Here is a 27,022-nt window from a genome sequence, read left to right on the forward strand (position 1 = left end):
ATTATTTCATGTACTAGAAGCAGAGGCGCAGCACTGAAATAGCTTCTTGATTCTGTACTATCATGATTGTCTTAGTCGTTGTGGCCCAAAAGTTCAAATGATATTGTTTGAATTAATTGCTAGGAGATTTTGAAGAGTGAAGCCCATCAGAAATGAACAAATGTGGAAAATGTCAACTAGGATTTCACAGCCACAGAACTATGTGAAAGCTCTGGGCTCTCGTTGTACCTGTCTCCATGAAACTGAAGAGCTTTAGTAAATATCTGTTCCCCAGCACTTGCTACTTAAAGAATACAGTCAAGTCTTTCAGTTTTTACTGTTAATCAGCACCCATTGGACACCTCCTCAGTCAGTGCCCCAGCCTTTAAACGTGGCCTTACTGCCTTCGCTCAACACGCAGCTTGCTTGTAGGCAGAAAAACGCATACTGCTCGCTTGTTTCTCAATGTGCTAAGCAGCTCTGATTTCATGGGGGTTACTAGAACCCAAACACCAGAGGTTTGGCCGCAGAGACCAGCCCAGCGTACCCGGGCAGCACAACCGCCCCTTCCAGCCTCGCCCCGCCCCGGGTCTCGCTCGCCCAATCAGCGCGCCCTCTCCTCGCCCCACGGCATGTTGGGAGGTGTAGTCCAGGGCCAGCAACTCCGTGCAGCGTGGCCGCCTCCACGAACTGCGCTACCCAGGAAGCTCTACGGCGGCGACGCCCCACGTCGAGTGCTCGTGAAGGCGATGACTTCAGCGGGGTCGAAGATGGGTGTAGGCCAATGGCGGCCGAGCTAGGGCGGCACTGGGAGCTCGGAGCAAACGGCAGCGCGCCGATAGGCCGGGCGGGGTAACCGCTGCCGGTCCGCGCAGGGCGGAAGAGGGGCCGGGTGCGCCGGGAGCTGAGGTGTCGGCGGCTGGTGCCCTGGCGCGGGTAAGAAGAGGGTGAGGTGGTGTGGGGCCCAACCAGGGCTGCTCCGCCCGCCCCGTGCGTTTCTGGCTGCTTCGCCCCTGGCCAGGAGGCGGTGACTTGCCGTAACGGCTGTACCTGTTACAGGTACCGGTTACCCCGGCGGCGGCGGCAGCGCTGGGGCACGGGTGAGCCGCAGGCAGCGGCGCCGGGAGGCGAGTCCTCCTGCAGGAGCCCAGCGTACTGCCGGGCGGGGAAAAGGCAACTCGCGGCAGGGCGGGTACAGAAGCAGCGACTTCCGTGTATTAAGGGCATCGCTTATGGTTCGGCGCCGTGGAGACCTCACAGCGGCTTTCCAGCGCCTAAAGGGCGCCGACAGGAAATCTGGAGAGGGGCTTTTTACAAGGACATGTAGTGATGGGACAAAGGGGAATGGCCCTGAACTGAAAGAGGGAAGATTTAGATGAGATATTAGGAAGAAGTTCTTTACTGTGAGGGTGCTGAGGCGCTGGCACAGGTTGCCCAGAGAAGCTGTGGCTGCCCCAATCCCTGGCAGTGTTCAAGGCCGGGTTGGACACAGGGGCTTGGAGCAACCTGGTCTAGTAGAGGGTATCCCTGCCCATGGCAGGGGGGTTGGAACTGGATGAGCTTTAAGGTCACTTCCAAGCCAAACCATTTTGTGATTCTATGATTCTGTTTCTGCAGGTCTGTGAGTAGCTCTGACATCCTTTTCCCAGGATGACTGACTGGGTGCCTTCTGAGGCACTAGGTCGAAGAGTCTTGTGTGGCACAGAGTATGCAACTGTGCGCTATGTTGGCAGTGTTCCTCCCACAGCAGGTAAGCATTACAGTAGTCAATCACCTTTACATGTAATGGTTGTTTTCAAAATTCTAAGTATGTTGTTCTTAATTAAAATAAAAACAAGTAGAAGGTGGGAAAAAAAGAAAAAAGTAGAATGCGGGAATATACAAATAGGATGTGGGAATATACAAATTGGTTGTTTTCCTCATTGTTCCTGTGTAAATATGGCAACTTCTAGGTAAGTTGTTATATATATACACACACCATATATGGTGTGTGTGTATATATAGATGGTATATGTTATAATTATGAATATGGCCAACAAATCAGAGGGACCTGTTATCCCCTCTGGGGCAGGCATTCTTGGTAAGGTTGCACTGGTTTTGAACCATCCCATTTGAAGAGGGATGTGGATAAACTCCAGAGGATCCAGTGGAGAGCTGCCAAAGCAGTCAACGACATAGACCACGTATGTGTGTTTTGGAGAGGTTGAGGAATCTGGGCTTGGTTGATGTGGTGAAAAGAAGATTAAGTGGCATCTAATAGCTGCCTGCTGCTGTTTGGCGGACAGTTACAAACATGACAAAGCCAAACTATTATTACTAGTACTAGATTATGTAATCAGGGACAACACCACAAATTGTGGCTAGAAATGTTCAAATTGGACACCAGGAAAATCTCTTTCTCTACAGAAGTAATGCAGCAGTGGAATAGGCTGCCCAAGTAGATTGGAATCTTTCTCTCCTTGGAGGTTTTCAAGATCTGGCTAGGTAAAGACTTACCTGGCTGGTTTGTTTTAGTGCTGGTGATAATCTCCTGCTTTGAGAGAGAAGGCTAAGCTAGATGAACTTCAGAGGTTCCTTTCAACTGTGATTTTTATGGCTATGATGCCATAAATCTGAAAACATATCTACTGTATTTTTCAGGAATTTGGCTTGGTGTGGAATGGGATGATCCTCAGAGAGGAAAGCATGATGGTACCTATGAAGGAACACAGTATTTCAAGTGCAGGTAAATTGGTTCAGATTGTTGGTATGTCATGTGTACTGGTACAAGAAGATGGTCATGGGAAGATGCTCTTCTGCAATTTTTAGGGCAAACCCTTTTGTTATCAGTTGGCTGATAATATAATAAATCTGAATGCTGTGACTAGCTATGCCATAAAGGCTGTTGCATTGTTATTAATCCAATTACAGGAATTAGAATATGGTAAATACTTAGCAAATGCAAGTTTTGTTTTCAGAGGTATGTCATAAAATGTGACTTTTGGACTTTATTAATATTACCTTTAGTAGGTTTAGACCTTCTACTTTAGTAAGAAAATCAGCGTGTCCTACATGCCCTTCCTTAAGTCCATGTTAATTGTCTCAAATATAGTTTAGGTTTGGACTTAAGATGACTTGCATGGATCTTGTTAAGGCAAAATACCAAGTTCACTTGCATTTAATACATGCAAAACACAGTGTAGTTGTGTGGGGGTTTTGAAGTATATACGTACATCACATTTAAATGTAAAGACTCAAGGACTTCACGTGTTTGAAACTGGGGAATACAGGACTCTAGGGTTGATGCCAACAGCAGCAAGCTGTTGGTTTCCATGAAAGAGTACACTGCAGCAGCTAAAAGCTTGTGCATTAAAAACATAGGTGGATGAATTCACAGAAGAAAAGTTATCAGTGGCTCTAAAATACTAAGGGCTTCTTGTTCAGCAAGTTCCTGAGCATCGAATTGGTGAAGGATGAGAGAATATTCTGTGGCTATATCATTAAAATACTTGTTCTGTTGTCATATTTTTCCCAACCATTTTCTATTGACAACTTTTGGAGGAAGCATGTGGTGTTACATGGATGTTTGTTGTGACCACTGCCACAGCCAGTCTTAAGTTAATGAGATGAAATGGAGAGATTTTTAGGTCTTTTTCTGCCTCCTACTTTCCAAGGCTCGTAATAACTGTAAAAGGCAGTTTGATTACAGTTTGTTCCTAACTGTTCAAGTGCTCATTCAAGTGAAACAAATCTAATATAAATCAAATCCTGTGACAGTGAGCACTCAGAATCAATAGAAGGCTTTTGAAAATGTGAAAGAAAGTGACAAACCAGAAAATAAATTGAAAGTGGTGTGTGGTCTTGCTTTTGACTTTGGTTTGTTGGAAAAATGTAAGAAGACTTTTCTCTGAAATTAATTCCTCATGTTAATTGTCTTGAGAAAGTTGAAGCCATCGATGAGAGGATGAGCAAATCATCCTTTTTTTTTTTTTTCACCCCACAAGTTGCATGTAAAACAAAGTCATAAGAATGGCTGGATGAGGTCAGTCCAAACATATGTCTTGATTAGTTTCCTGCCTCTGATATTGGCTAATAGCAGACTGCTGGAGAAGTGTGGAAGAACAAGAAGAGTATATAGTGACAGTTTTCCAGAGTCTCATTCGCTCTGGCCTGTCATGGTTCAAAGATTTATTTCTTTTTCCAGAGCCAGAGGTGGTGTATTTGTACATGTACTTTGTTTTGCTCTCAATGGGTGATTCAACGGACAATTTTTTTTAATGAGAATTTTCTCCAAAATAATAAGTAAGAGCAGGTAGGCACAGCACATGCATTTGCTTATCTTTGAGCTGTGTTTTCAGCTTGTGAAAATGGTGATCATTTCCACTTTTATGAGTAGGTGAGTCTTGTCACTTTCCCCTATCTCAGTATAGGAATATAATATGGAAGGGACTTAGAACTGTTGCTGTAAAATGTCACATAGAAGAAAAAAAAGACATTAAAATTATTTCTGCATGGCTTGTTAAAGAATATACTTCATTATCAGTTCAGATCAAAATTGTTCTCAAGCCAGCAAGTAGAGCCCATTGGTCTCAGACTGATCCAGCAGAAGAATTTATCTATTAACTAATTTAAAAGGAGCTATTTTGAAATCCTTTCTGGGAATACTATCTTTTCCCTGTTCCCAAACAGGTATAAACGTGGAAAGGGTAGATTATGTTCACTAGTGCAAATCAGAATTCTTAGTCTGTATCTTGTTAAGTTCTGCATTTGTGAAAGGTGGAATCCCTAGAAATCTCATTATCAGAAAATGATAAAACAAAATCTGTTCTTTAGAAGAATAAAGGAAAAAAAAAAAAAACACCCACCTATGAGGACTGAATGTTTTTTCCTTTATATGTAATAATAAAGTAAGGCTTAAGGAGAGTAAGTACACTTAAAGCAAGAAAAATTCAACATTGCTGGATTTTTCTTAGCTGAAAAATGGTAAATTGTGTTCTTAGAGCAAGCATGTCTTTTGAATGAATGTATTAGCAGAAGTTGCTTCTTAAATGATTTGAATTTAACTGAAGCAGTTTTCAAGGTGAAGTTAGTTGTATTCTGCTGTAGGAGAAATAATAAAAGTAACTGGCTGGCCATTCCAAATCTCTATGGACAGAAGAAGCAATTGAATGTGTGGTGGATGTTTTTATGAAACCTGAGTGCTTTATGTTTGTGTGTGCATAGTATTTATATACGTGTGTAGAGACTCTTGCTTTTCTAGCAGCTATTAGTGTGTTCACAGGAGATGAGGTCTCAGCGATGTCAATTCTTGTTGTAAGAATCAACTTTTTGAGTGAAGCTGCATATACCCTTAACATTTAAATGTGATCCTTAAACATGTTGTTCTTACAATACCTGTTCTTTGTACTCTGCTTTGTTCCAATCAGAGAAAGTCCTTCTGGAGTCTAAGAGAACAAATAATAGTTCCAGCAGTCAACCATGACTCACAGACATAACTTCCTGTGTGCAGACTAGTTTGTTCATGTACCGATTGTGAAGATGTAGGCAAACTTAAGTAAAAAATGGTTACTTTATTTTATCAAAAAGGTACTTAAAAAAACCCAAACCTAAACCCCACAACCTAAAATGTCATGTCTTTACTACTACTGTTGAGGGGGATTATGTTTCTTTTTATAATGTATATACATATGTAAAAATAATTTAATTTTTTTTTCACCTCAAACCTTATCATTAGTATCCTGTACTTACAAGCCTACTTTTCTCACTCCCTGAAGTCTGATAAGCAGAAGCAGCTGATGAAGTAGCTTGTACTGTAAACAAATGCAATGAGAGGATATTTTAAGATTCTTTTTAAGGTAATTTTGAAAACAATGCCTTTAAAAATAAATCTTTCTGAGTGACATTTCAAAATGAGATCATAAGAGGAAAATAAAACTGAATTTGAGATTCTCATTATCAGAGGATCTTCTTAATCCTTATTTGGGTAAATCAGTAGGTCTGCTTACTTATGTGACCTTTGCAGTAAGCTTTTTGGAAATATGACATAAACTTTTATGTTCCATGGCAGTAGGTTTATCTGGGTCATATAATGTGGTGCCAATTAAACTTCCTAAGAATATGAGAACCAAAGAACAAAACAGCAGTACTTCAAAATATGCTGACATGATGAGCATGTTCATCAACTCTGAGTTAGCTAGAAATGGCAATGCATACTCTAATGGCATTTTTGTGATTTTCCCCCCCCCGATAATAAGTTCTTGTTTCCTAATAACGGAGGAAGCTATTATTTCAGCTGTCACTTGCAGTAGGGTATCATATAATTAAAATAAGCTATCTTCTACAGTCCTTCAAGAGAAATGAGGAGTAATCAAGCTTTAAAATAGTGCTAAAATTTAAATACAGGTTTTGAAACATGAGTATGCTTTCAAATAAGTTCTTGTCCCACGGACCCATTCACGCAGTTATATGCATGTGCTCCTGTGGGAGATGTGAGTTACAAGCGCACGTACCTCCCCTGGGAATACGAGTGCCTTAAGCCTGTGGAGGGAGACGTGGGTGCGCCAGCTGTTGTGTCTCTGTGCTGCTTCCTGCAGGCTGTTAACATGAATGCTGATAGAAACCACCCCCAAGGCCACACGTGCACACTGCGATGGGGACATATCTGTTGCTCCCAAGGGTGTCTGGCCTTGCTGGGCACAGGCTCACCTCGGCCTCTTGCCAGATGACCAGGAGGCAGCTCTGCCTGGCCTAGGAAAAGCAGTGCTGCTGGTGGGGTGACTTGACGGCACCAAACTAGGTTTTTGCTGCTGCTCTGGTACCCTCTTCTTTCTCCTCACAGTTACAGATGTTCACGTTTCTTTTATGCATCCAACCAAGTAGAGTCTGTCCATTTTCCCCCATTTAGTCTGGCATAAGGGTCATCTTTCTTAGCCCTTCTCTCAGTCAGTATTCAATTCATGCACAATGTTTACACTGTCATTGCTATTTTAGCAGCTTTTTTTGTCCTTGCCATTTTGCTGGAGGAGATGTGTGGATTCCCCAGCAGTAGATGACATACTTCTCTGCTTATCTCACAAGATGGGAGTAACATCCTGCTGAATCACATATTTAGAGTACTTTGAGTCATAATTGAAAAGAACATGTTCCTACCGAATCAAGAATATGTTTTGTTCTTTCTGGAGGAATCCTGATGTTTCAGCAGATACCGTTACTAAAAGTATTGACCATATTAAATTCTGATATGTTTCCCCAGGTTTGACTTCCACAGCAAGCCAGAGAAATGGAAGGAAGTACAGTAAAGCTTGTTTCTGTGATATTTTCAGCCTGGCAGAATTGCAATTGCTTCTCAGATCTTTGTAGCCTTTTTTTCCCCTCCCTATGTGTTATTAAATTTTCTTTTGGTGGGAACTTTGAATTTTTGTATTTGTGTAGTCCTGAAATGCCAAATTATCCTGGCAAAGGTATTACCTGTGTTTAGTTTTTCCTTCTTCACTGAGTTTTATAATTTGCGTATGCACATGTTTTTAAATTTACAAATGGCAGTTTTGACTTACCACATGTTACTGTTTGCATGAAATTTGCATTCCTGCCTGAAAGAAAGTCTGTTTATATTAAATTAGACTACCTGTCCTTCAAGAATGACAGATTCACTTCCAGGAATATCTGTCTACTTAAAGCACAAACAAGCTCTTCAAATGTAGGAAGATGTCAATAGTGTCTGTGAAGACGTGATTGCCATACAGCAAAGGGAGAATGCGCTCCCAAGATGCCTCAAAAGTTCTTGGTTAGGAAGTTTTGATTGTTTCACTGTGTGTCACTGTACCCCTCAGAGACTTCTGTTCTTTGCTGTCAGTTGAACAGTGTTGAAACAAAACTGTTGTCCAGTGCACCAGCAGAACCTTAAGATAGCATCTGGAACTGCAGATGTCTGTCTTTCCTTGTTTTGTAAAAGCTCAGACTCTGCTTCCTTGCTTATTTGATGAGGGTAAACTTGCAAAGAACTTCAGGTACTTGCTGATGTTTTCAAAGCTTCTGCTGTGCAGTCAGGAATTTGATACACCATAGCAGATTAGTGTTAAGTGTCACTTACAAGTGGTGTTTGATGCTGCAGATACCTTGGACTGTTCTAAAATTTGAAGGGTTTTCTTTAATGCAGTGTGTAGATTCTTCTAAAAGAAGTCTGGTCTGTTGAGCACCTTCCCCTAAAAGGAAGAGCCTATCTAGAAAAGACATGCATGGATTCAACTGGCTATTTTTTATGATGCCTTGTGAACTTTGTAGTGTGTGTGCCCCAGTTGTGATTAGTTTGCCTTGAGATAATCATTGCAAACAGCTGGTACTGGGCAAAGAAGCCCTTCCATCCACCTTTACTGCCTAGTCTGATAAAGCTGAGATCTCTCGGCTCAGAAGCTTGCTTCTGCAGTCACACAACTCAAGTGTGTAACTGTTGGCAGAACACAGTTTGTGTACTACTGCATTATTCTTCAGGTACCAAGAAGTGTATGTGTGTGACATTTCTCTAGCATATAAAGAGCCATCATATACCTGTAATGATGAGCAGTGCCACCATTTTGTTTTACATTAGCAAAGAATGATGCCAAATTTCCTCTTATTCAGGGAAATGGTTAACCAGTGGAAGTGGATAGCTAATCTAAATTTTAATGAGTATCTTCTAAGGACCCTAGGCATGCTAGCAGATGGGCTGTGTCACCTCTGCCTACTGAATTATGAATAGAAAGTGTCCTACAAGCTGACTTCTAAGATTGGGGTCAACCTCTCTATTTTAAAAGTCAGTAAGAAGTGTCAGTATTCACTAGAGCCAGCTGTTGTCAGAGCCCCACTTGGGTATATTCCCTATTTTCTGCTTAAGGAATTTGGCACACATCATCTACCACATCGTTTCTGCACAGTGTATTGTCCTGGCTGCAGGTCATTTTACATACATGGGAACAAAATCCCTGTTCTCAGACTTCTGAATGTTCAGTTTAAGTCAGGTTGATCAGTAGTCTGCAGGTTCTTCCATCTCATGAAAGGCATGCTGAATGACTCTGTGGATTTGGATTTATCTGTTTAGTCCCCAGTTATGGTGACTGATTGCTAAAAAGTGTGCTTTTTCGTTAGTCCAGGTGCAGTATGTTAGTTGTCTGATATATACATATAGCTTGTACAGTTCATATTCCCTAGTGCAAAGGTTAATACAGGCAGTGTATTTTAGGGAAAACAAGTTACAGGTAAGTGACCTCTCTCGTTGAGCACAGAATCATTTTGCCTGGACATAGATTCCTATTGGAGTCTGCTTTTCTGTCCTTCTCTGTTACAGTTCTTGAAAAAGTAGATCAAAGTAATAGAATGGAGCTGAAAAAGAAACTTAAGCTGTGCAATGGGCTTCAGTGTATATTAGGTAAGGTAGCATGCATAGTACTTGGAAGTGCTAGGAACAAGAGAGAGAAACCCTGTGATCCTTGTATGGTCAAAACAAAAAGTAGAAAGGTCTTCAGAGACAAATGCACCATACTTTCCCTGCAGCTTCAAATGACAAAGGGACAAGGTAGCTAGTTGCCTTTGCAGTTTTTCCTAGGGATAGTTTTTCTTTTTTTACCACAAAGACAATGAGGAAGGAAGTGCCAATAGAAATGGTGACCTGGGAGGACAGAAATGAGCTTGGTGAGCATGGTGATGGAGAGACCCAAAGGGCTTGGCTACGTCAGGGATAAATGGCCAGACAGGAGAAAGGCAGAAAGGGGGTCTTAGGTTAGCTCTGGTGAGGGGGGTTTTGGGAGAGCAGAGAAAGAAAAGTAGTGGAACCATTGAGTGCAGAGGGATGGCGATGACAAATGGGGAGAATCCAGGTGATAGGAAGAAGGACAGGAAATGTCAGAATAAACATACTGAATTAGAGATAGACAAGAGTACAAGTTTTCTTTCCAGAGCCCCAAGTAGCATCCTGCACTATCTGCCATTTATGAAGCTGTTTGACTTAATTAAATGCGAAAGTGATAGACCTTGCAGGTAAGAGATGTAGTTAAGATGGTGAAAATATCATTTACTGTTTTAAGAAGTGGTGCTCAGAAGGAGACCCATAATTTTTACATTTGAGGAAGTTCAACATTTAAACTAGCCAAATGTTTGCATGCTATGAAGAACTTCAAAGGATTGGAAGAAAAAACTTAAGATTCTGGATGAAAAATGTTGGGAATTGAAAATGCTTATTGAACATGAAAGTGCACACTGGATTTACATTCTCTAAGAGTATGCCTTTCTGCTTGTTTTGTAATTGTTGCACTCTCAACTTAGTCACTACAAAATTAGACTGAAAATATTTTTATAGTTAACAATATGTGGTTTCTACCCAGATCCTTTAGAATATGAAAGTACTTAAATAGGCATTAGAAATGTTGAATGACAGTGGCACAGGAAATATCCAGTACTAATTTTTTAATAAAAATGTTAAAATATGATGCCTAAGCTATTCCATCTGCTTGTAATACGTCCGTAGGATTCAGGCTCCCTAGTTACTGTTTTTCTGAGATAATTTTCATCTCTGTAGCATTGGTGTTTTATATTATGTTTTGCTAATTAGGCACTTGATGTTTACATGCTGTTTTGGAAAGAGGAGTTTTGTTTACGCAAGTGATTTCTTTCTCTTGGGTACTTTCCAACCAGAGTCTGTTCTCTTCTCAGCTGAAAGGCAGACAGGTAATCATAACTACCAATTTTCTTCCTGCTGTTTTCTGGCGGATCCTCCTATCAGATCCTCCATCTGCTCTGTGATACCATTCCCACAATTTGTCTCTGCCAGTTCTTCCTGGATACTGTGTTTCCTTGCCAACTTTGATAGAAATTGTCGAAGCAATTGCATGGCAAGAAATTGTCATGCAATAAAGTTTATTCAGCGCTCAAGAAAAACTAAGAAACTTCATAGGACTGCGTAGAACATACATTAGCTGGATAATCCTGTTCAATATTCAGTTTCAAAATTGTTACTGAGTTAGTATCAGAATTTTTAGAAGATTGAGTTTGTTTAGGAGTTCCAGGTGGTACAATTTGCATCTTGTGTCATTTGTGTGGATGGAAGGACAAGGCTGCGCTCTTTCAGAATTACAAGTGAATTATTCAAGTCAAATATAATGAGGCAACGACTGTTCTGAGTATCCCTATGGGCCTTGGGCTGTGTTAAGACTCCAGATGCATTTGTTGTATGATTTAGGTAACTTTGTGCTACCCATCAGTAGAAACTTAATTTTCTGGAAAACCTTATTTTATAGTGAGTTTGGAAATGGCAGAGCAGTTATTTCTAATAATGGTAATGCCATTGTAATTTTGATATGCAAGTACATGTGGAGATCTGGTGCTGCAGTTCTTGTGGCATCTCACAATGTGAACTAGTTGGGTCAAATATGATCAAAGATACTTTGCAAGTCTTACCTGGTCTCAGTACTGGGGACAGTGATGTCTAAAATTAGCCTGTAGAATTGCCTTTAGACTGCTTTGGTCCCCAGTGTTTAAAAAAACCACAATAATTAGGACTTTAGAGACAAGTCATTCTTTTGATAACTTTTCATATTTCACCTTTTCCTGGCTGCTCTGTTCTAGGCATCCGAGAGGAGGATCGTTTATCCGGCCAAACAAGGCAAATTTTGGAGTAGATTTTCTTACTGCAATAAAGAATCGGTACGGGTTGAATGAAGAGCGAGATGCTCAACACGGGACAGAGAATACATTAGTATTTGGAAAGAAGACTGTCGAATTTGTTGGCATGGATTCTATTGCAGAACAACAAAGGCAAGTGTAATATATGAAAATTTAAGAGACACAGTGCTTGATTAGTCAAGTCGTAGTTCAGCTGTAAGGAAAGGAAGCTGGCTGCCTTGCATATAATATGGTCGTATCTCTAAAAGTAAGCCAAAGTGCATTATGACGGAAGAGACAAGAAATCTTCCTATTGTGGCTTCATAATTTACCTGTTTTACAGAGGAGAAACTGGGATTATGTCATGTTTGAGTGCTCACAATCCTCATTTTGATTTCACGAAGTCGGAGGTGATGATATTTGGGGAGGAATGAATGAGATAAATTATACACATGCATGGTCCTTTTTAAATAGATGTATTTTTATATTTTCTTAATATTGTACAGTATTTAACCTTTGTTTACTCATATCAGTAATGACTTTGTAACAGAGGAAAGGCAGAAAGTCACTGTACTGTTAATGAAGAAGTCTTTCAGTCGGTTCATGTCATGTTCATTTATCTGGAAGGGTAAGAAAGGAAGTAACTTAATGAAGTGTAATAGATTGCAGTTTTAATGACCTCTAGCAGTAGAGGTATCAGTTCAGTAGGTGGCAGTCTCATTCTGAGCTGATACTCCACAACTGTTCTCCCTTTGTCTTCCAGAACATACTAAGCAGTTGAAAATACTCTTTTTCTGTCTTTTTTGATAAGTGATACAAAGAATGCCCAAATCACTTAAAGCCTTGCAAAAAGTATTGCAAGAAATCTGTTTAACTTGGAGCATCTAATTAAATTCCAATTTGAGTAGCTGTATTTTGTCTGATTTATCAGTCTCTCTTTTTCAGTTGGATGAGAGTTGGTTGGGTTTTTGGGGGTTGGGGGTTGTGGTTCAGCCAGGCCTATTTTGCAGTAGCAATGTAAAGGCAAAAAATAGAGAAGACGTGTGTGTTTTCAAGTAAGAAAGACATTGCAATGTAGCCATCTGCACATTGCTAATTCTAAAGGAGACTGTGTGTATGAAAAGGATATTATTTAGTTGTAACGACGAGGTATTTATATAATGTACCTATTTCTGTTTGAAGATTACTTAACAGAATGTTCTTTCTCATTTAGCCAGCTGAACCAACTGGTAGATATCTCAGTGTGTGAGTGTGCAGTGAGCCATGCTGGTCAGAAAGAGGAAATCAGCAGAACCTGTGCTAGTATCCTTTTTTGCTACATTGCATGATAGCACAAATAAAATACATATTTTTAGCATTCCAAGTGTTCACTTCAATGAATGATATCCATATCCTTTTATTAAAAAAATGTTCAGAACTGCAGTTTATATTTAGAAGCTTGATGCAATGTTTACAGAGTTAAAAAGTAGATGCCTACCATTTTTGAGAGGGAATGCGAACTGTGGCTAGAAATGGAAATATATCATAAAGGCTTCAGCAATGTCTTCTTTGATTTTTTTTTTTTTTTTTTTTTTCTTTTAGTTTGGTTCTAGAATGGATAACCCCATAGAAATATAACTGAGATGTCTTCTAGGTACCAGAGGTTTCCAATATATAATAAATAATGTATTCAGCATACTGTATGTTGTAGCAATGTTACAGAAATACAAAGCAGGTATTATTTCTTCATTTATAAGGACTGGTAGGAGTTCCTGCCAATACAGAAAATAATCCATTTTAGGATTTGTAAAGTTAAGCTCTTTTATAAATCTATAGGCCATTTCCATACCGCAAATCAAAATATACTTTGTTGCAACAATATATATTATAATATATAATAGTATTTCTTAGCCCAAACAAGTGTAATCTATTTCTGTTTATTTGATTCAAAACCAAACCCTAATTCTAATTTCTGAAAAATCTGAAAAGTTCAGATTTGAGATGTTTCTTTTTCTTAATGTGAAATTTCAGATATCAGGCATATAAATCTATCAAAAAATCTGATATCATCTTGGGAGACAGTAACAGCTATTGCTTCTGAAGTTCAAAATCTGGAAACACTTAATGTCAGGTATAAATACTCATATTTGGGTTTCTCTTGCTTTGGGGTAGAGACAAAAAAGAAGAAGCTCTTTTAGACACAGAGTCAGCCTTCTAAAGGTATCTACATGCCTCAATACTCATTTTAATGGGATATAAGTTTTTAAATACTTGTTTTTTAAAATCTTGTCCGTAAGCAACTAAGCTATATTTTTCAGACATTCCTTTTCAAGACTAGATCCCTAGGATTTTAGCATCTATATAAAACTAAATTCAGGGAAAGTGGTTGGGACAGATGGATGTTGATTGGAGTTTTGTAAAATTAGAAAAATCCTGATTGTCTGAAAAATAGAACACAGATTTCATCCATTAAACATTCACAAGAATTTAGACATTTGTCAATGTGTTCTACATTACATAAAAATTATGAAATCTGTTAAGTGGCTTGTTGGGTAGGGAGCCTGGTTTAAGATGCATTATAGATTTTTACAGGGTGCTGTAGAATTTTACCTAGTTTTACAGCCTTATAAGATGCCTTTATACGCTTCTGTGACATCTAAGACAATTAATTCTCATGATTTAAAAGCTTAGTTTGCCACAGGGCAGAACTGACTTAACACGTGTATGCATCCACGTTGCATGCGTGCAGCGAGTCTGGTTTGCACTGTGGAGCCCAGCTTCACAGCAGACATGGCCACGCTTGCTGTGTGCGAGTGCAGCAGGTCAGACTCTTCAGATGCCTACGTTTCTAGTACAAACCCACACACTATTGGACATGTGCTAGAATAATTTCCCGCTGTTAACTAACACGATGGATTGAAGTCTGTAAACAGGCAGCAGCCTAAACCACTCATTTTTGAGAATGTTATAGCTGCAGCTTCAGGAAGTTTGTTTTGTTGTCAAGGTTAGTATCTAGACTGCTGACTCTTCGAGCAGAATTGTTCAGCTGTTTTGGAGGTTGTACTAGTCATTGAAGACAGCAGCAGGGCTATAGGAGTGAAGGCATAAACCCAAAATAGGACTTTTGGGGTCTTGGAGACTGGTGTTGAGATTAGCAGCTTCCAAAGTCTTCCTTGTACAATACACACAATGTAGCTGAAACAGTTGAAAGTGATGTAAGCTAAACTGAAATAAATACCAAGTTTAATTAAAAAATGACCCCAGTTTTCGTATTCTTATAGTTAATGTGAGAAAAATGTATTTTTAAAATAGTTGTAAGTGTTCCATTTTCTTCTGCATTTAGCACTGAACAGCTGTTTGCAACCTGGGTGCTATTTGTAAATCTGACTTTGCCTAGAGCAGATGTTGTCCTGGTTTATTGTTATTAGCATGCATGAGAATAGAGAATTTATTTTAATTAACATAGAACAATTTTTTCAGGTTTTCATTGCTGAAAAGTGTGGTCTAGATTGAAGGGTTTTTGGAAGTTAATTGTGATAAAATTGAAAAGCAAAATGGGACTGACGCTGGAATGTGATGCTTATTACTACAAATGAAATAGTTTGAATTTGGTTTTTATTATTCTGACTTTGTTTACTTTAAACAAGAAAGACATTGGTAGGTAAGTCTGTTAGTGGCATTTTGTGCAAGCAATGTTGGAAGAAAATAAGAGTGATTAGCCATCCTCCAGCTTTCTAAGAGCTTGTTGAAATGGGGAAATTTAACCCATAAGTATGTAAGTATAACTGTATTGGGAGGTTTTTATCATCATATGCAGGTAGACTGGACCTTAGGAAAGAAAGAAAAACTTTTGTTTGGGGGCAAGTAATGAAAACTAATTTGAGGATTGCAGATTTGAGAATCTTTTAAGTACTTTGTAGAGATATTTTGCTATCGAGAGTGGATTTTACATCCGTTCTTTTGTTGGGGTCTGGATGGTCGTGTAGGCTCTAAGGTGTTTAAGTCCAAAATCTGACTTTCTTCGTTTAATTTTAATGAAAATCCTTCTTTTCATACTCAAAACTTAGGGGAGGATAAGGTGGAAAGGAGGCCGCAGAAGAAGAAATGGAAGTAGGAAAGTAAATTAGGAAAGTTTCAATATAACTAGAGGGATATTTTATAATATTTTAAAATATGTGACACCTTGGCAGTGACTTTTTAATTTTGTGTAAATTGTTTTTGTCTTTAATGCATAATTCCATATCAGTGACTTAAATAGATTCAATGCAGTTATTCATTATGTTAATAATTGTTCTTTTTACACAGTGGAAACAAAATGAAATTTCCATCTACATCAACTTCTGTATCCAGTGTATTTTCAAAATTGAGGGTTCTGGCACTTAATCAAACTGGAATAACATGGGCAGAGGTAATAACCTTTCCTGGTTTTGTTTGTGTTGCTAGGCTTTTGAGGCAAGGAAAGCACACTAAACATTTCTGCATTATCTTACTCTCCTGAAATGTAATAATCCTGAGAAAAGGTGCTGTGGCATAACTCTATTAGTTATGTAGTAACTAACATAGTTGGTACACAACATAGGAAGTTATATTGGCACAGGAGTCTACTAAGAAACGTTTGACTTCACCTGCATTTGTAAATTACCTAGTCAAGATAAAGCAGTTGGAGTGTAATATGACTTCATGTCCCAAAGGTTTGTGTGAAGACTTTTTGTTTCCTTGTAGTTATTAAAGGTTTATCTGTATTTTTAAGCATGTAATAGCACAAATGCCAATGGAAAGAATGTATGTCGTTATGGCACAAAGTACTTGTTTTGGCATCACTTTGCATGAGCAGGAGATTGGCTTAGTATCTTTGCACCTACTGACCATTCTTGAAATACAAGATGCCTGGTTATATGCAGCACAGATATAGCACAGAATAAACAAAGCTCTGGCTTGTTTCAGAGAAACATGTAAATTCCTCTCCCCTAATATGATGTCTTACTAAGAGTGATGCCCTATTTTTAAATGTTAGCAATGGGCCTGTTTTCAGAGATGGGGCTTATGAAGCACATCAGTAGTGCCATGTTACTTACAATGGCTCGTAAAGTCCAGCCCATTAGTTGGATTTCTCAGGGGCAGATTTTGTGTGCACTGAATTGTGAGGTTACCTGAATTTTCATATTTTTGCGGCTGGCCACTATCCAGTCATAGAGCACTGCCCAAAACTGGCCTTGAGTTAGGTAGAAAGAAACTCCATTCTTTCACTTGCAGCAGGGCTGCTATATCTTTGTTTTGCATCCATTCTCTGTGCACTTATTGGCAGCGGGGCTTATGCTAGGGCAGTTGATAATCCTTCTGTAACAGCAGCAATATGAATGGTGAAGTGAATGGAAGAATGAAGTGGCTGCAAACACTTTAAATGTCATTTAGTGCTTATCAGGGTAAATCTGTGCCTTCATTGTGGTGTTTAAAATATTGGCAGCTGCCAGCCGCTCTCCTCCATGCCAGGGTGGCCGAAAGGCTGGTCAGAGCCCTGGCTGCAGACCCGTCAGAGTTCTCTAGGGGTAACTGCGTTTCAGAAAGAAGCCCTGGGTTAGTCAGAGCAGTTTAAAATTACGTAGCACTTGCAGTTGGTTGTGAAACTGTGCTCTGACAGTTCGTATGCAGGAAAGACATTTTTGGTTCAGAAATCTTTCTCATAAAATTGAAATTTGTTTCTTTTTTTTCCCTTGTAAGTGGAGAGACATAAGCCTGTGTTTAAAAGTGGTGTCGCCGGGCAGTCGAACAAAAGGGAAAACATAAAGGGACCTACCTGACACACTCTGTGAACAAGCCACTTGAAAACATTACTGCTTAAGCTGTATAGGGGGTTACTTTGAAAAGTCAACTTTTAAACAGAAAATAATAATGAATATGATCCAGGCAAAAAAGAAGTACAGTGCTTGTCAATGGGAATATAAGTAAAGTCTGAAAATCCTAGAAATGTTTGAATTAAAATGAAAACAATGTAATGGTGAACAGTGAAATGATGACATTTCAAAATAACTTATTGCCATGTGTAAGAGTATATGGCATGGGGATAGTTTAAAAAAAGAAGACCTGTGGGCTTTTTTCAGTTGTTCCTCTGTTTTGAAATATTTTTTGCAGTAGATTGGCATGCTTAACTTCCACAATTACGCATAACTCCACATTTACATGCCTTGAGCATTGGTTTTCCAAAAAGTTCTTTCATTATGCACATATCTAAATACATCAGAGGTTTCTATTAACGTATCAGTAAAAGAGCTTATTACTGTATAATTGTCAGTTGATTGGTCAAAACATAATATACGACCTTCAAGGGGGAATGGTGTCCTGTAAAATACCTCACAGTTACACGCCATTGACTTGGAAATTGAGTTAATGCATTTTGAGTTTCTTAGAAATGCGATGTAACAATCATTTGGTTTTGGCACTTTTCTAGTCATTTGGTCAGTCTGTCAAAGTCTTCTGACATTTCAGTTTTGTGCAGTTTTTCTATTCCATTCATCACAATTCAGGGCTTTCGGGGGGGATCCCCCAAAGCTTCTCTGTAGCAAATATGCACCTAAATTCTCTTGACTCTGCAGGCTTCTCTTCATGCTTCCTCATCACTAATAGATAAAACTATTTTGGTCTGTCTTGTTGAAATAGGGAAACACTGTCCAAATCAGAGAGAGAAAATATTGATGTTCCCTGCTCTTGCTCTGGAGCAGGAAAACTTGTTATACCTGAGTTTCTAAGTGTATAGATGTTGCAGATATGGCAGCAGGATGATGTTTCATATTTTTGGGTGTGAAGCAGTTGAGCCCCAAATCATATGCCACCACTTGAAGAGATCCCAGTGTTAATAGTTTGTATTGTATATATAATCAGACAGTTACACATACATCCAGCTGCGTAACTTCATGCAGCTGTAAAAGAGTGAAGGAGAGATGACAAAAGGAGGCTTTTTGGTGTCTAGGGTAGGGGACATTTACAGGAGAATTGGTTAGCTATATAGGTAACGAATTTGATTGTCCAGATCTCTGAACTGTGCTGCTTTGTAACCTTTGTAACCTCCTGTAAAAACAAGCTTTAGGCGATTATGCTGCGCCTGTGCATGTCTGTGTTCTTCCATCTCAGAACCTTTGAATCTGCTAGCTAATTACAAACACATGGTGAAAAGAAGTGCGGGCTTAACAATAATTTATTGCCTACAAGTTCCAAGAAAATAGGAGAACAGACCCTTATAAGTTCTAACCAAGGAAGGAGTAACAGGATGAGCTAACACTTAATTTGACTCTGGAGAATACACACAAAAACCTCAGTGAAAAAATTAATTTGCCATTCACAGGGACAAATCTGTAGAAAACCAGCCAGTTCCAGTGCTTATGGAACTCCATTGCCAAAACTGCAACATTTTTGGCACTGTCACAGTTGCATATGAAACTGGGCTTTACGCCAGCAATTTCTATTGCTTTGTAATAAGTGTTTATTTTTAAACGTTGTGTTACCTGCTGTAGATGTTTGCAAAAAATAAATTTTATGAAATAATATTTTTGTTTAGTGTAACTTCAGGACAGAAGATTTAAAACAAGTGCATCTTTGTTCAATTTGTGGCCTTTTTCAACTAATTTGTTTTCTTTAGAGTACTTGAAAACTTCAGGATATGTGCTGACTTAATGCAGTTCTTGGGTTTTACTGGTTTCATGTGCTGGCACAGTCTCATGACAGAGAAGCCTTCAAGCTCTGATTAAGACATTCAAAAAGTCTCTGTCAGACCTGATGGGATGCGCAGATGTTCCAGAACCATTAGCAGTCAAGCATATACTGCTATTTCCTCTCCTCATCGTAGGTAAAACCTGGTTGCTCCAACCCTTTTGAATAAACTCGGTTTCCAGGTCACACAGTCTGAGGTAGGGCAGCTGCTGGCCCCAGGCGTGGAACTGTAGGTGCTTATGACTGCAGAACCCCTTTGGTGTCATCTGTGCTGGCGTACCCAGACACAGGGAAGAGCCAGCTGGGCAAAAGGGAGGGCCAGGCAGTCTGTAACACTTGTTTCTGTGGTTTTGGAAGCTGTGTCTGGTTCTGAACATGTTCTGAGGAAATCTGCATAAAGTATAATTTCTGGAATAATTTTTCCCAACTTTTGTTATATTAAATGAAGTTTTGCTCTTAGGTTCTTCTTTGTGCTCCAGGATGGCCAAGACTTGAAGAATTGTACCTTACTTCTAATAATATTATGGTTTTGGAAAGGTAAGATGAGTAATGTATGTCAGTCATTTGTGACTGGTGTACTGCAGTTAAATAGCAGATATACGTTCCTCTGGTGTTTACATTACTGTGCCATAATTGTAAAATAAATGATGCAGACTTCAGACTATTTATAAATGTACACAATTATTTGCATGCTGTTCCTTAGAAAACAAGTGTTTTCATTTACAAATAGCATTAAATGTTCTGTGTTTGTGGTTTTTTTCCCAACAACTGTGGCAGGCCTGGTAACATCCTGCAGACCCTGAAGTTGTTAGACCTTTCAGACAACCAGTTACTGGATGGAAATCAGCTGCATCTAATAGCACATCTCCCCAGGTAGTTATTAAACAAATCTGCTGGAAATTTTTTGTCCTGGATATTCATCTCCATAGCCTTTGTTGACTGAGCATGATAGTATCAATGTTGCATGGAAGATTTATGGAATGTTGAAATAGAGGCATTTTGCCCTCTTGAGGAGAGTAACTGAATTATTTAATTCAGCTGTTTTAATGTAATCTTATTTTTGTTGTGTAGTAGCACATTCTTAAGTGGTGTCACTAGCTTTTCATCATATACTTATGAAACTAAAGTGATTTATCTCATTACCAAGTTCTTTATATATTAGTATGCACAGGGTTTTATCCAAGATGACAGGACTGTACAGTTTGTGTGGAGTGGCAAAGCAAAGGAGCTATGGAAGTCGTTTCATAGAACAGTTTTCTGACCGTGTCAGCACAGTGCAGGCTCAGCAGTAGTGGCACAGCCACCTTGGGTCAACTGAGCCTGCCAGAAGCGGATGGGCAGTTTGTTGGAAGGTGTCGCTCCTGAGGCTGACACGCTAAAGATGGGCATTGCCATCGTGAGCACTGTACCCCCGTGGCCCCTGCTTACTTGTCCTCTGTAAAGAAAGCAAAACATAGAGGGGTTGGATGGAGGTAAAAGAGTGTGATGATAATTCTTCCCTGTTGTTTTTACCTGCTCCTGATTATTAACTATGGGAAAAGTTACCCTACTGCTATAAGTGGGTGGCTTGACTCACTTTTGCAAGTTTCAGTGCTTCTTGGGGGTAGCTTAAAGACTTTGAAAGAGAGGTGCTTCAAAACTTAAAAAAACCCCAAACCAAACCCAACAGTATAATCCCCATACTGCCTTGGGTAAATGTGTTTCCACTTTCTCAGAAGAATGTGCTAACAGCCTTTACACAGATACTCCCAGTTTACTGTACTCTCCATAGCAGCGTCCTTGTGGTAGTTGCAGCTTGAGCTGTGATTCCTTGCTTTGGACTTAGTATCCAAGGAAAGGAGGTGTGTATTCCTGAAGCACTTTGGTCACAGCGACTGGAAAGCTGTGGGACTTATACAATAGTTTTGCTAATTTGTGGAATTATTATCTTGCACTGCACACCAAAATAGCAGCTGTGATTTTAAATAGCCACAAGCTATTTAAATCCAGGAGCCATTCAAAAAGCTTGGAATTATTGTACGTCACTCTCTGGACACTCGCTGGTGTCTGGGTACTGCCTGTGAAGCTGCTGTTCATTTGTGCCATGTACGGTAATCACTGTATCTATTAAATTTCAGATTAGAACAGCTAATACTTAGGAACAGCGGAATAGCTTCTATAGACTTTCCCGATGCTGGATTTGGTATGTAGAAGAAGTAACTTATTTACAGCTCTATAATTCAGTTTATGTAAAGTTTTCACTATTGTCTTGTAAATGTACTTTTTTTCCTAGGATGCAAGACTAAAATGTTTCCTTCACTAAAGCACCTTGCAATAAATGACAATAAAATATCACAGGTAGGTCAGACTGCTGTAGTTTGTCCATGTGTATGTCTTTGAGAGTAACTTGCAATTTGCTTGTTTAAAATTTCTTTGATTGTATGTATGAGATTCTGAGGTAACTAGGGAGTACTTTGATCCACACAGAGGCATAATTTAAAAACATTTCTTAGTGTCTCAGTAAAACATATTTATGGTAGCTGGTCATATCTCTCTGCTGTCTCATAATTCCTCTTGCGGAAGTCTAAGGGTCTAAAATGTTGACCAGTTCCTCATTTGTTTACTTATTTTTCCACTAAGTTAATTGAAGTGCAGTTTTTTCCTTGGCTAAATGAACAGGTTGAAAGTACTTGGTTCTGCTGACCAAAAGACTAGTTTCAGTCATGGTCATTGTACAGGAAAGGTCAGTGTTACTGTGTATTGTTCTGGAATGAAGAATGTTTTATGTTTCCTCAAAAGATTGTTCCCTTCCATTTCAGTGGTCATCTATCAATGAGCTTGATAAACTGCCAAGTCTGCGGTCACTGCAGTGTCACAATAACCCTTTCATGGACACAGAGAAGAACCCAGAGACCCTGAGACAGCTCATTATTGCCAAGATAAGTCAATTGGAGGTTTTGAACAAGTCTGAGGTACGTGATATTTCAACAATTTGCATGAGCCTGGGGAAAAGCATTAAATCAGTGCCTCAGGACTTGTTTTCGGTTAGTTTTAAGGTTACTGTTTGGGCGCAGGAAAAGTGCTGGCTGTTCTGTTGCCTAGTCAGTGGAGCACTCCTTAGGGCTTCAAGATCCAGCCCTATTTGTGAATGCTGCTGACTCAGCAGGGACTAGGACAAGACGGAAGGTGTTTTTTTTCCAAGTGCCTAAGTCATGCTGAAGTAGCAGTACTTAACAAAAAACATAATCTGGCAAAAAAAGAAAAAGCAGCATAGTTGAGTCTGCTTCAGTGACACTGATACAAGCATTTGCCTTCTGCAGTAGGACAACAGCATTATCTAAACTGAATCAAGCTTTCAGCAAATGTGTATCATAAAAGAGAGCAGAAGCAGCATCTGTTCCATAGCTACAAAAAACATCCTTCTGTCATCGTGGACAGCAACATCTTTACATAGCATTCATTTATGAATCAGTCAGTATATGGAGGTTGGGTTTAAAATGTACTGACTATGTAGAGCAGTCAGTACTTGGCAATAGGGTTTGTAAGGTTCTTGGTAGCACTAAAGCATACCGATGACCTAAGTAAGAGCAAGGAGTCAGTGTCATTAATTAGATTTTCTTCTCTGGAAAGTTGTAGAATTAAATTCTGCACCATTCCTGTGTCAGTACAGATCCCTCCTGCTGAAAGAAAAGGAGCAGAGCTTGATTATCGCAAAATATTTGGAAATGACTGGTTAGCAGCTGGTGGGAATTGGAACCCAGAGAAAAACAATCCAAGTGAAGAATTTCTTGCTGCTCATCCCAGATACCCATCACTTTGTCTTAGTAAGTACAAGTACAGTAAAATTAGCGCTTCCTCACTTCTGGCACTGTGGTAGCACTGGTTTGGTCTGTCTTCAATTGCCCTGCCCCTTGCTGCCTTTTTCACGTGCTGCCTTAGGAAAGCCCACCCTGCTGGCAGGCCTGCATGCACATGGCTTTTGCATAGCACTGCACACGTCTGGGCGCTACTGCCTCAGGGATGACAGCTGTGAGCAGCTGCTCAGTAACGCCGGGCACTGCAGGGAGCGGCTGTCTCCACATGGGGCTTTTTTAAAGTGGGCACTTCCCCGTGCCTGCCACCTGCTCCGCTCCATCCACGTGCCCGTGCACCCTCCGAAATGCTCCAGCAGTCCGTCCATGCTCATGCCTGCGGCACCTCGCCTTGCAGGAGCCTACCACCTTCTATATGAGGTATCCTAGCTGCTGAGGGACCTGAGGCAACAGGCTTGTGCCTTATCCAACACCACAGTGTTCTTAGGTCTGCTGCTGAGTTTGAGTCTTTGAGTCTTATTCATATTCATGAATATGGGCACTTTTCCTTCACACAGAATATGGTGCGCCTGAAGAAGGAGAACTGAAGGCACAAGAGCCCTTGACTCTGAAAAATCAGCTTCTGAGTAAGAGGCCAGAAATGGTCAAAATTTTTCTTCTGCGACTAAAGTATTTTACAAGCTTAGTGGTTGCTGGGTGTGTGTGGAGAACAAAAGGTTCAAAAGCCTTTCAGACGTCACAGAGTTCCAGCTTGTAATTTGCTTCTCTGAACTGTGTATATCAAGGAGCTTGACCAGATACCTGCCTCTGGGTACTGAATTTCATTTCCCCCTCAACCCAAGCCAAATGACTTTCTTAATTAAGACTTAATGGAGAACAGAGGTAATCAATACTCTGCTTTGACAGTGTGAATGGCTTCTGTACAGAAGACATTTGAGATTTTAACCTCAATAGCTGCACTGGTTTCTGATAATGTTTTTCATAGCTTCTTAGAAAACTATGGGTAGCTTTAGTATTTAGGGCTGTCTAAGCATTTAAATTAGAAATTCACTTAGCTTTGTCTTTGGCAGTTGATAGAACTGAACCTTTTCTTTACTCCATGGGCAAAATAGTATTTTAAGGCATTACATTCTAATGCATTTAGGTGGAAGACTAAATAGAACAAGGAATCTAGTTGGCTAGACATAATAGAAACCTTTTTTAAGGACGTGTCTTTTAATGTCAGTAAAAGAATTAGGCTAATAACTTCCTTAAAATGTGCTTGTATGGTGCTTTGGAGATATTGAGGGTCAAAAACCTGCTTTAAACTGAGTAGGCGGTTTCCATTCTACTGCAGATTATTTTAAAAAGCTAACTAGAAATTAAGCATTTTTAGGTAAATGCTCCTTTGGACCAAAAAACCAAGTATTAGGGAGTCAGTTTTAAAATATTTTCCCTAAAATATTTCCCTATTGATCTTTTCACCAAAGATCAATAAAAATGTGATTATTTTAACAAAATTACTTTTAATTTTTCAGAGAATGACTGAATGCTACCTTAGCTGCTCAGATGCAGGCTACATCCTAATCTTCTAGCAGATCAGGCTGAGCTAGGAGAAACAATTTGTAATAAAAACAGACTAGAAAGACTCTGCTCCTGACAGAACAGGACTTAACGTTCATTCACTAATGCCTCACCTTTTTTCCCTAAGCTTTGACAATTAAATGTCCTGAGAAACCTGAACAGAAGCCAGTACAGAAAAAGCTACCAGGTAAGAAGTCTTGGCTTGTCATTTGTAGCTCCTTTGCCAATAACTGTGTTAAAGAATGGCAGCTGCCTCTGGCTTTGTTGGCTCCTGAAGATTCTCCCCTGACAAGTCTGTCACAGAAAGAAATGCCAAAGGCAGAAATTGTTTGAAGAAGTCACTGTTTTCCTGACCTTCATACTTACTTTCAGTCCAGCTTGAAGATTGAAAGTTGATGCTTGTCTTATGACTTCTGCTGCTGGTTTCATGATTAATATGTTTGAGGCAATCAAAGGTTAATTAACGACTATGAAATCACATAACAGTATTAACAAAATAACAAGGTATTAAGGTATCTAAAACATTAAGTTAGAAATCTAATTCTGACCTGTATCGCATTTGTCTTTTGAAGTTTTAGTGCCTGTAGTGAGACTAGAATAGACTTTGTTTTAAATCAGACTGTGTTTTGGAAAGATGTGGAATGGAGTCTGAGAGAAAAGACTTACTCAAGCTTTATTCTAAAATAAAAATCACATTTATTATCACAAGTTGCATAAAATCAGATAGATACAGCTTTTACAAAAATGTTTGATAGAAAAATATTTGTCTAAGTACAATGTGTGGTATTACAGGAATAACTCACTATTGCTGTGCCTTTAGATAAAGCTTCAAAAGAAGTGAAAGTTCAACCAAAATTTTGAGTGTATCTAATCTATTGCAAACACAGGTATCACCTCTGGAACAAACTACATTTACTCATTCCAGATCCATTACAAAAAATATCCCTTTGCGTAACTGACTTCATAATATAAAGCACTCTACAAACTCTGCTGGCAATAGGTTTGGGACTACTTACTGTAATGCCATTTCTAAGAATGGCGCTAGTTCCACAGGGACGTTTGGGTTTTTGTGCCGGGAGAGCCAATTCCTGGTAATGAAAACTTCAAGGAACAGTCACCAGCCGCAAGTGGTCAGAACCTGGCTGGTGCATGTCCCAAAGGTCACTTAGTTTAGCACGTAGGAAATACAAACTGAAAACAGGTAAATTATGAAGCTGTAACAGTTCAGTTTGGTACAGGGGATCAGAGCGCTTGAACCATAGTAGCATATCCTGTCCTATCCCCCAGAGATTAAACCATTTGCAGTTTTATATTAGCAATTATGATTTCAGGTACAAAAGACATTATTGCAGTGTTAGAACTGAAGCAGCAATACAGCCTTTCACTGTTGCTATAAGCAAGTATAGTTGAAACACTAGTACTTTGCTACAGCTCAGTGCTAGCAGCATTTTTCTAGTAACTTTTCTTTCTTTCTTTCTGCCTTGGCAGATTCTATGACTATTCAGAGGGTCAAAGGATTGCTGTATCGCCTACTGAAAATTCCTGGTTCAGAACTGAAACTGTCCTATGAAAGTTCTAAAGTGAGTTAAAAATGGGTAATTCAACAATAAAACACTGCATGCTGCTGGAGGGCAATAGCACGTTCTAAAATCCTACCTAATGACATTGATTGCACTTAAGGAGGGCAGACTTCATGCTGTAATTTAGGACCTAATTTCATTCCTGTAATATGCCAGATCCTTGCTGACTGCAACTGCCTGATCTATATTTGGTTTACATGAGCGGGTTTCAGTGTAAGTCTGATCAGGTTTTTTTCCTTTCTTATTTCTAGCTGGAAGGAAAGGAAGTCGAACTAGACAATGACTTAAAGCCTTTGCAGTTCTACTCAATAGAGAATGGAGACTGTGTGCTAGTACGGTGGTAAGAAGGGACTCTTGTTGTAGACTGCGGGAACAGCCAGCACTGGAGCAGCAGAAGAGTTAAAGGCTGCCCGCAGACAGCCTGTGCCTGAACACACGTATGCGAGAATGTGACCATGGCACGTGGCACCAGGGGCTACTCAAGAATACTGTCACCTCCTAAACGAACGTGATTGTCAGTCTCCATGAAAGCATTTGCTTTTGACTGAATCGTCTTACTTGAGAGATACCAAATAGTGCTTAAAATTCTTCAATGAAATAAAACTCAAGGTAACCTTTTTGCCAAAATTTCAAACAGTGCCTTCCCACTGCAGCGGTGACAATTTCTTTTCTGAACTAAGTACGTGTTCATTGTGATCTCTCGGCTTATAACAGGACAAAATTAGTGCTGCACTGAAAGAGGCTACTTGCTCTTTTTGTTTTTACCTACCTTAAAGCAACCAAAAGTAAAATAGCATAATCGTAGAAGTATCTACACAGCCT

General features: G+C 39.6%; 1 protein-coding gene across 4 annotated transcripts; it reads left to right on the forward strand.

Moving 5' to 3' along the window:
• The first annotated feature begins 581 nt into the window (after window positions 1-581).
• Window positions 582-26,938, forward strand: TBCE (tubulin folding cofactor E). 4 transcript variants are annotated; one of them, XM_030499155.1, is made up of 17 exons: window positions 582-725; window positions 1,629-1,729; window positions 2,620-2,704; window positions 11,551-11,739; window positions 12,800-12,888; window positions 13,597-13,696; window positions 15,871-15,973; window positions 19,727-19,803; window positions 20,044-20,139; window positions 21,384-21,448; window positions 21,539-21,603; window positions 22,065-22,217; window positions 22,916-23,069; window positions 23,615-23,683; window positions 24,748-24,807; window positions 26,109-26,200; window positions 26,452-26,938. In XM_030499155.1, exons 2-17 carry the CDS (start codon window positions 1,630-1,632, stop codon window positions 26,542-26,544), a joined length of 1,590 nt encoding a protein of 529 aa, XP_030355015.1. In that variant the 5' UTR covers window positions 582-725; window position 1,629; the 3' UTR covers window positions 26,545-26,938. The 4 variants fall into 4 exon arrangements, with proteins under 4 accessions (XP_030355015.1, XP_030355012.1, XP_030355014.1 ...); XM_030499152.1 differs by lacking the exon at window positions 582-725 and adding an exon at window positions 751-915 and having other exon boundaries at window positions 1,597-1,729; XM_030499154.1 differs by lacking the exon at window positions 582-725 and adding an exon at window positions 1,261-1,309 and having other exon boundaries at window positions 1,625-1,729.
• The last annotated feature ends 84 nt before the right edge of the window (window positions 26,939-27,022 follow it).

Source organism: Strigops habroptila, chromosome 10 (assembly GCF_004027225.2).
Source record: "Strigops habroptila isolate Jane chromosome 10, bStrHab1.2.pri, whole genome shotgun sequence".
Taxonomy (NCBI): domain Eukaryota; kingdom Metazoa; phylum Chordata; class Aves; order Psittaciformes; family Psittacidae; genus Strigops; species Strigops habroptila.

Excerpts from the sequence above, each read along its gene's own strand:
- TBCE (XM_030499155.1), top strand. The coding sequence starts at position 1,630 with ATGACTGACTGGGTGCCTTCTGAGGCACTAGGTCGAAGAGTCTTGTGT. Across the intron at positions 2,705-11,550 it reads ACACAGTATTTCAAGTGCAG|GCATCCGAGAGGAGGATCGT; the intron begins GTAAATTGGTTC and ends GCTCTGTTCTAG. Across the intron at positions 22,218-22,915 it reads AGGTTTTGAACAAGTCTGAG|ATCCCTCCTGCTGAAAGAAA; the intron begins GTACGTGATATT and ends GTGTCAGTACAG.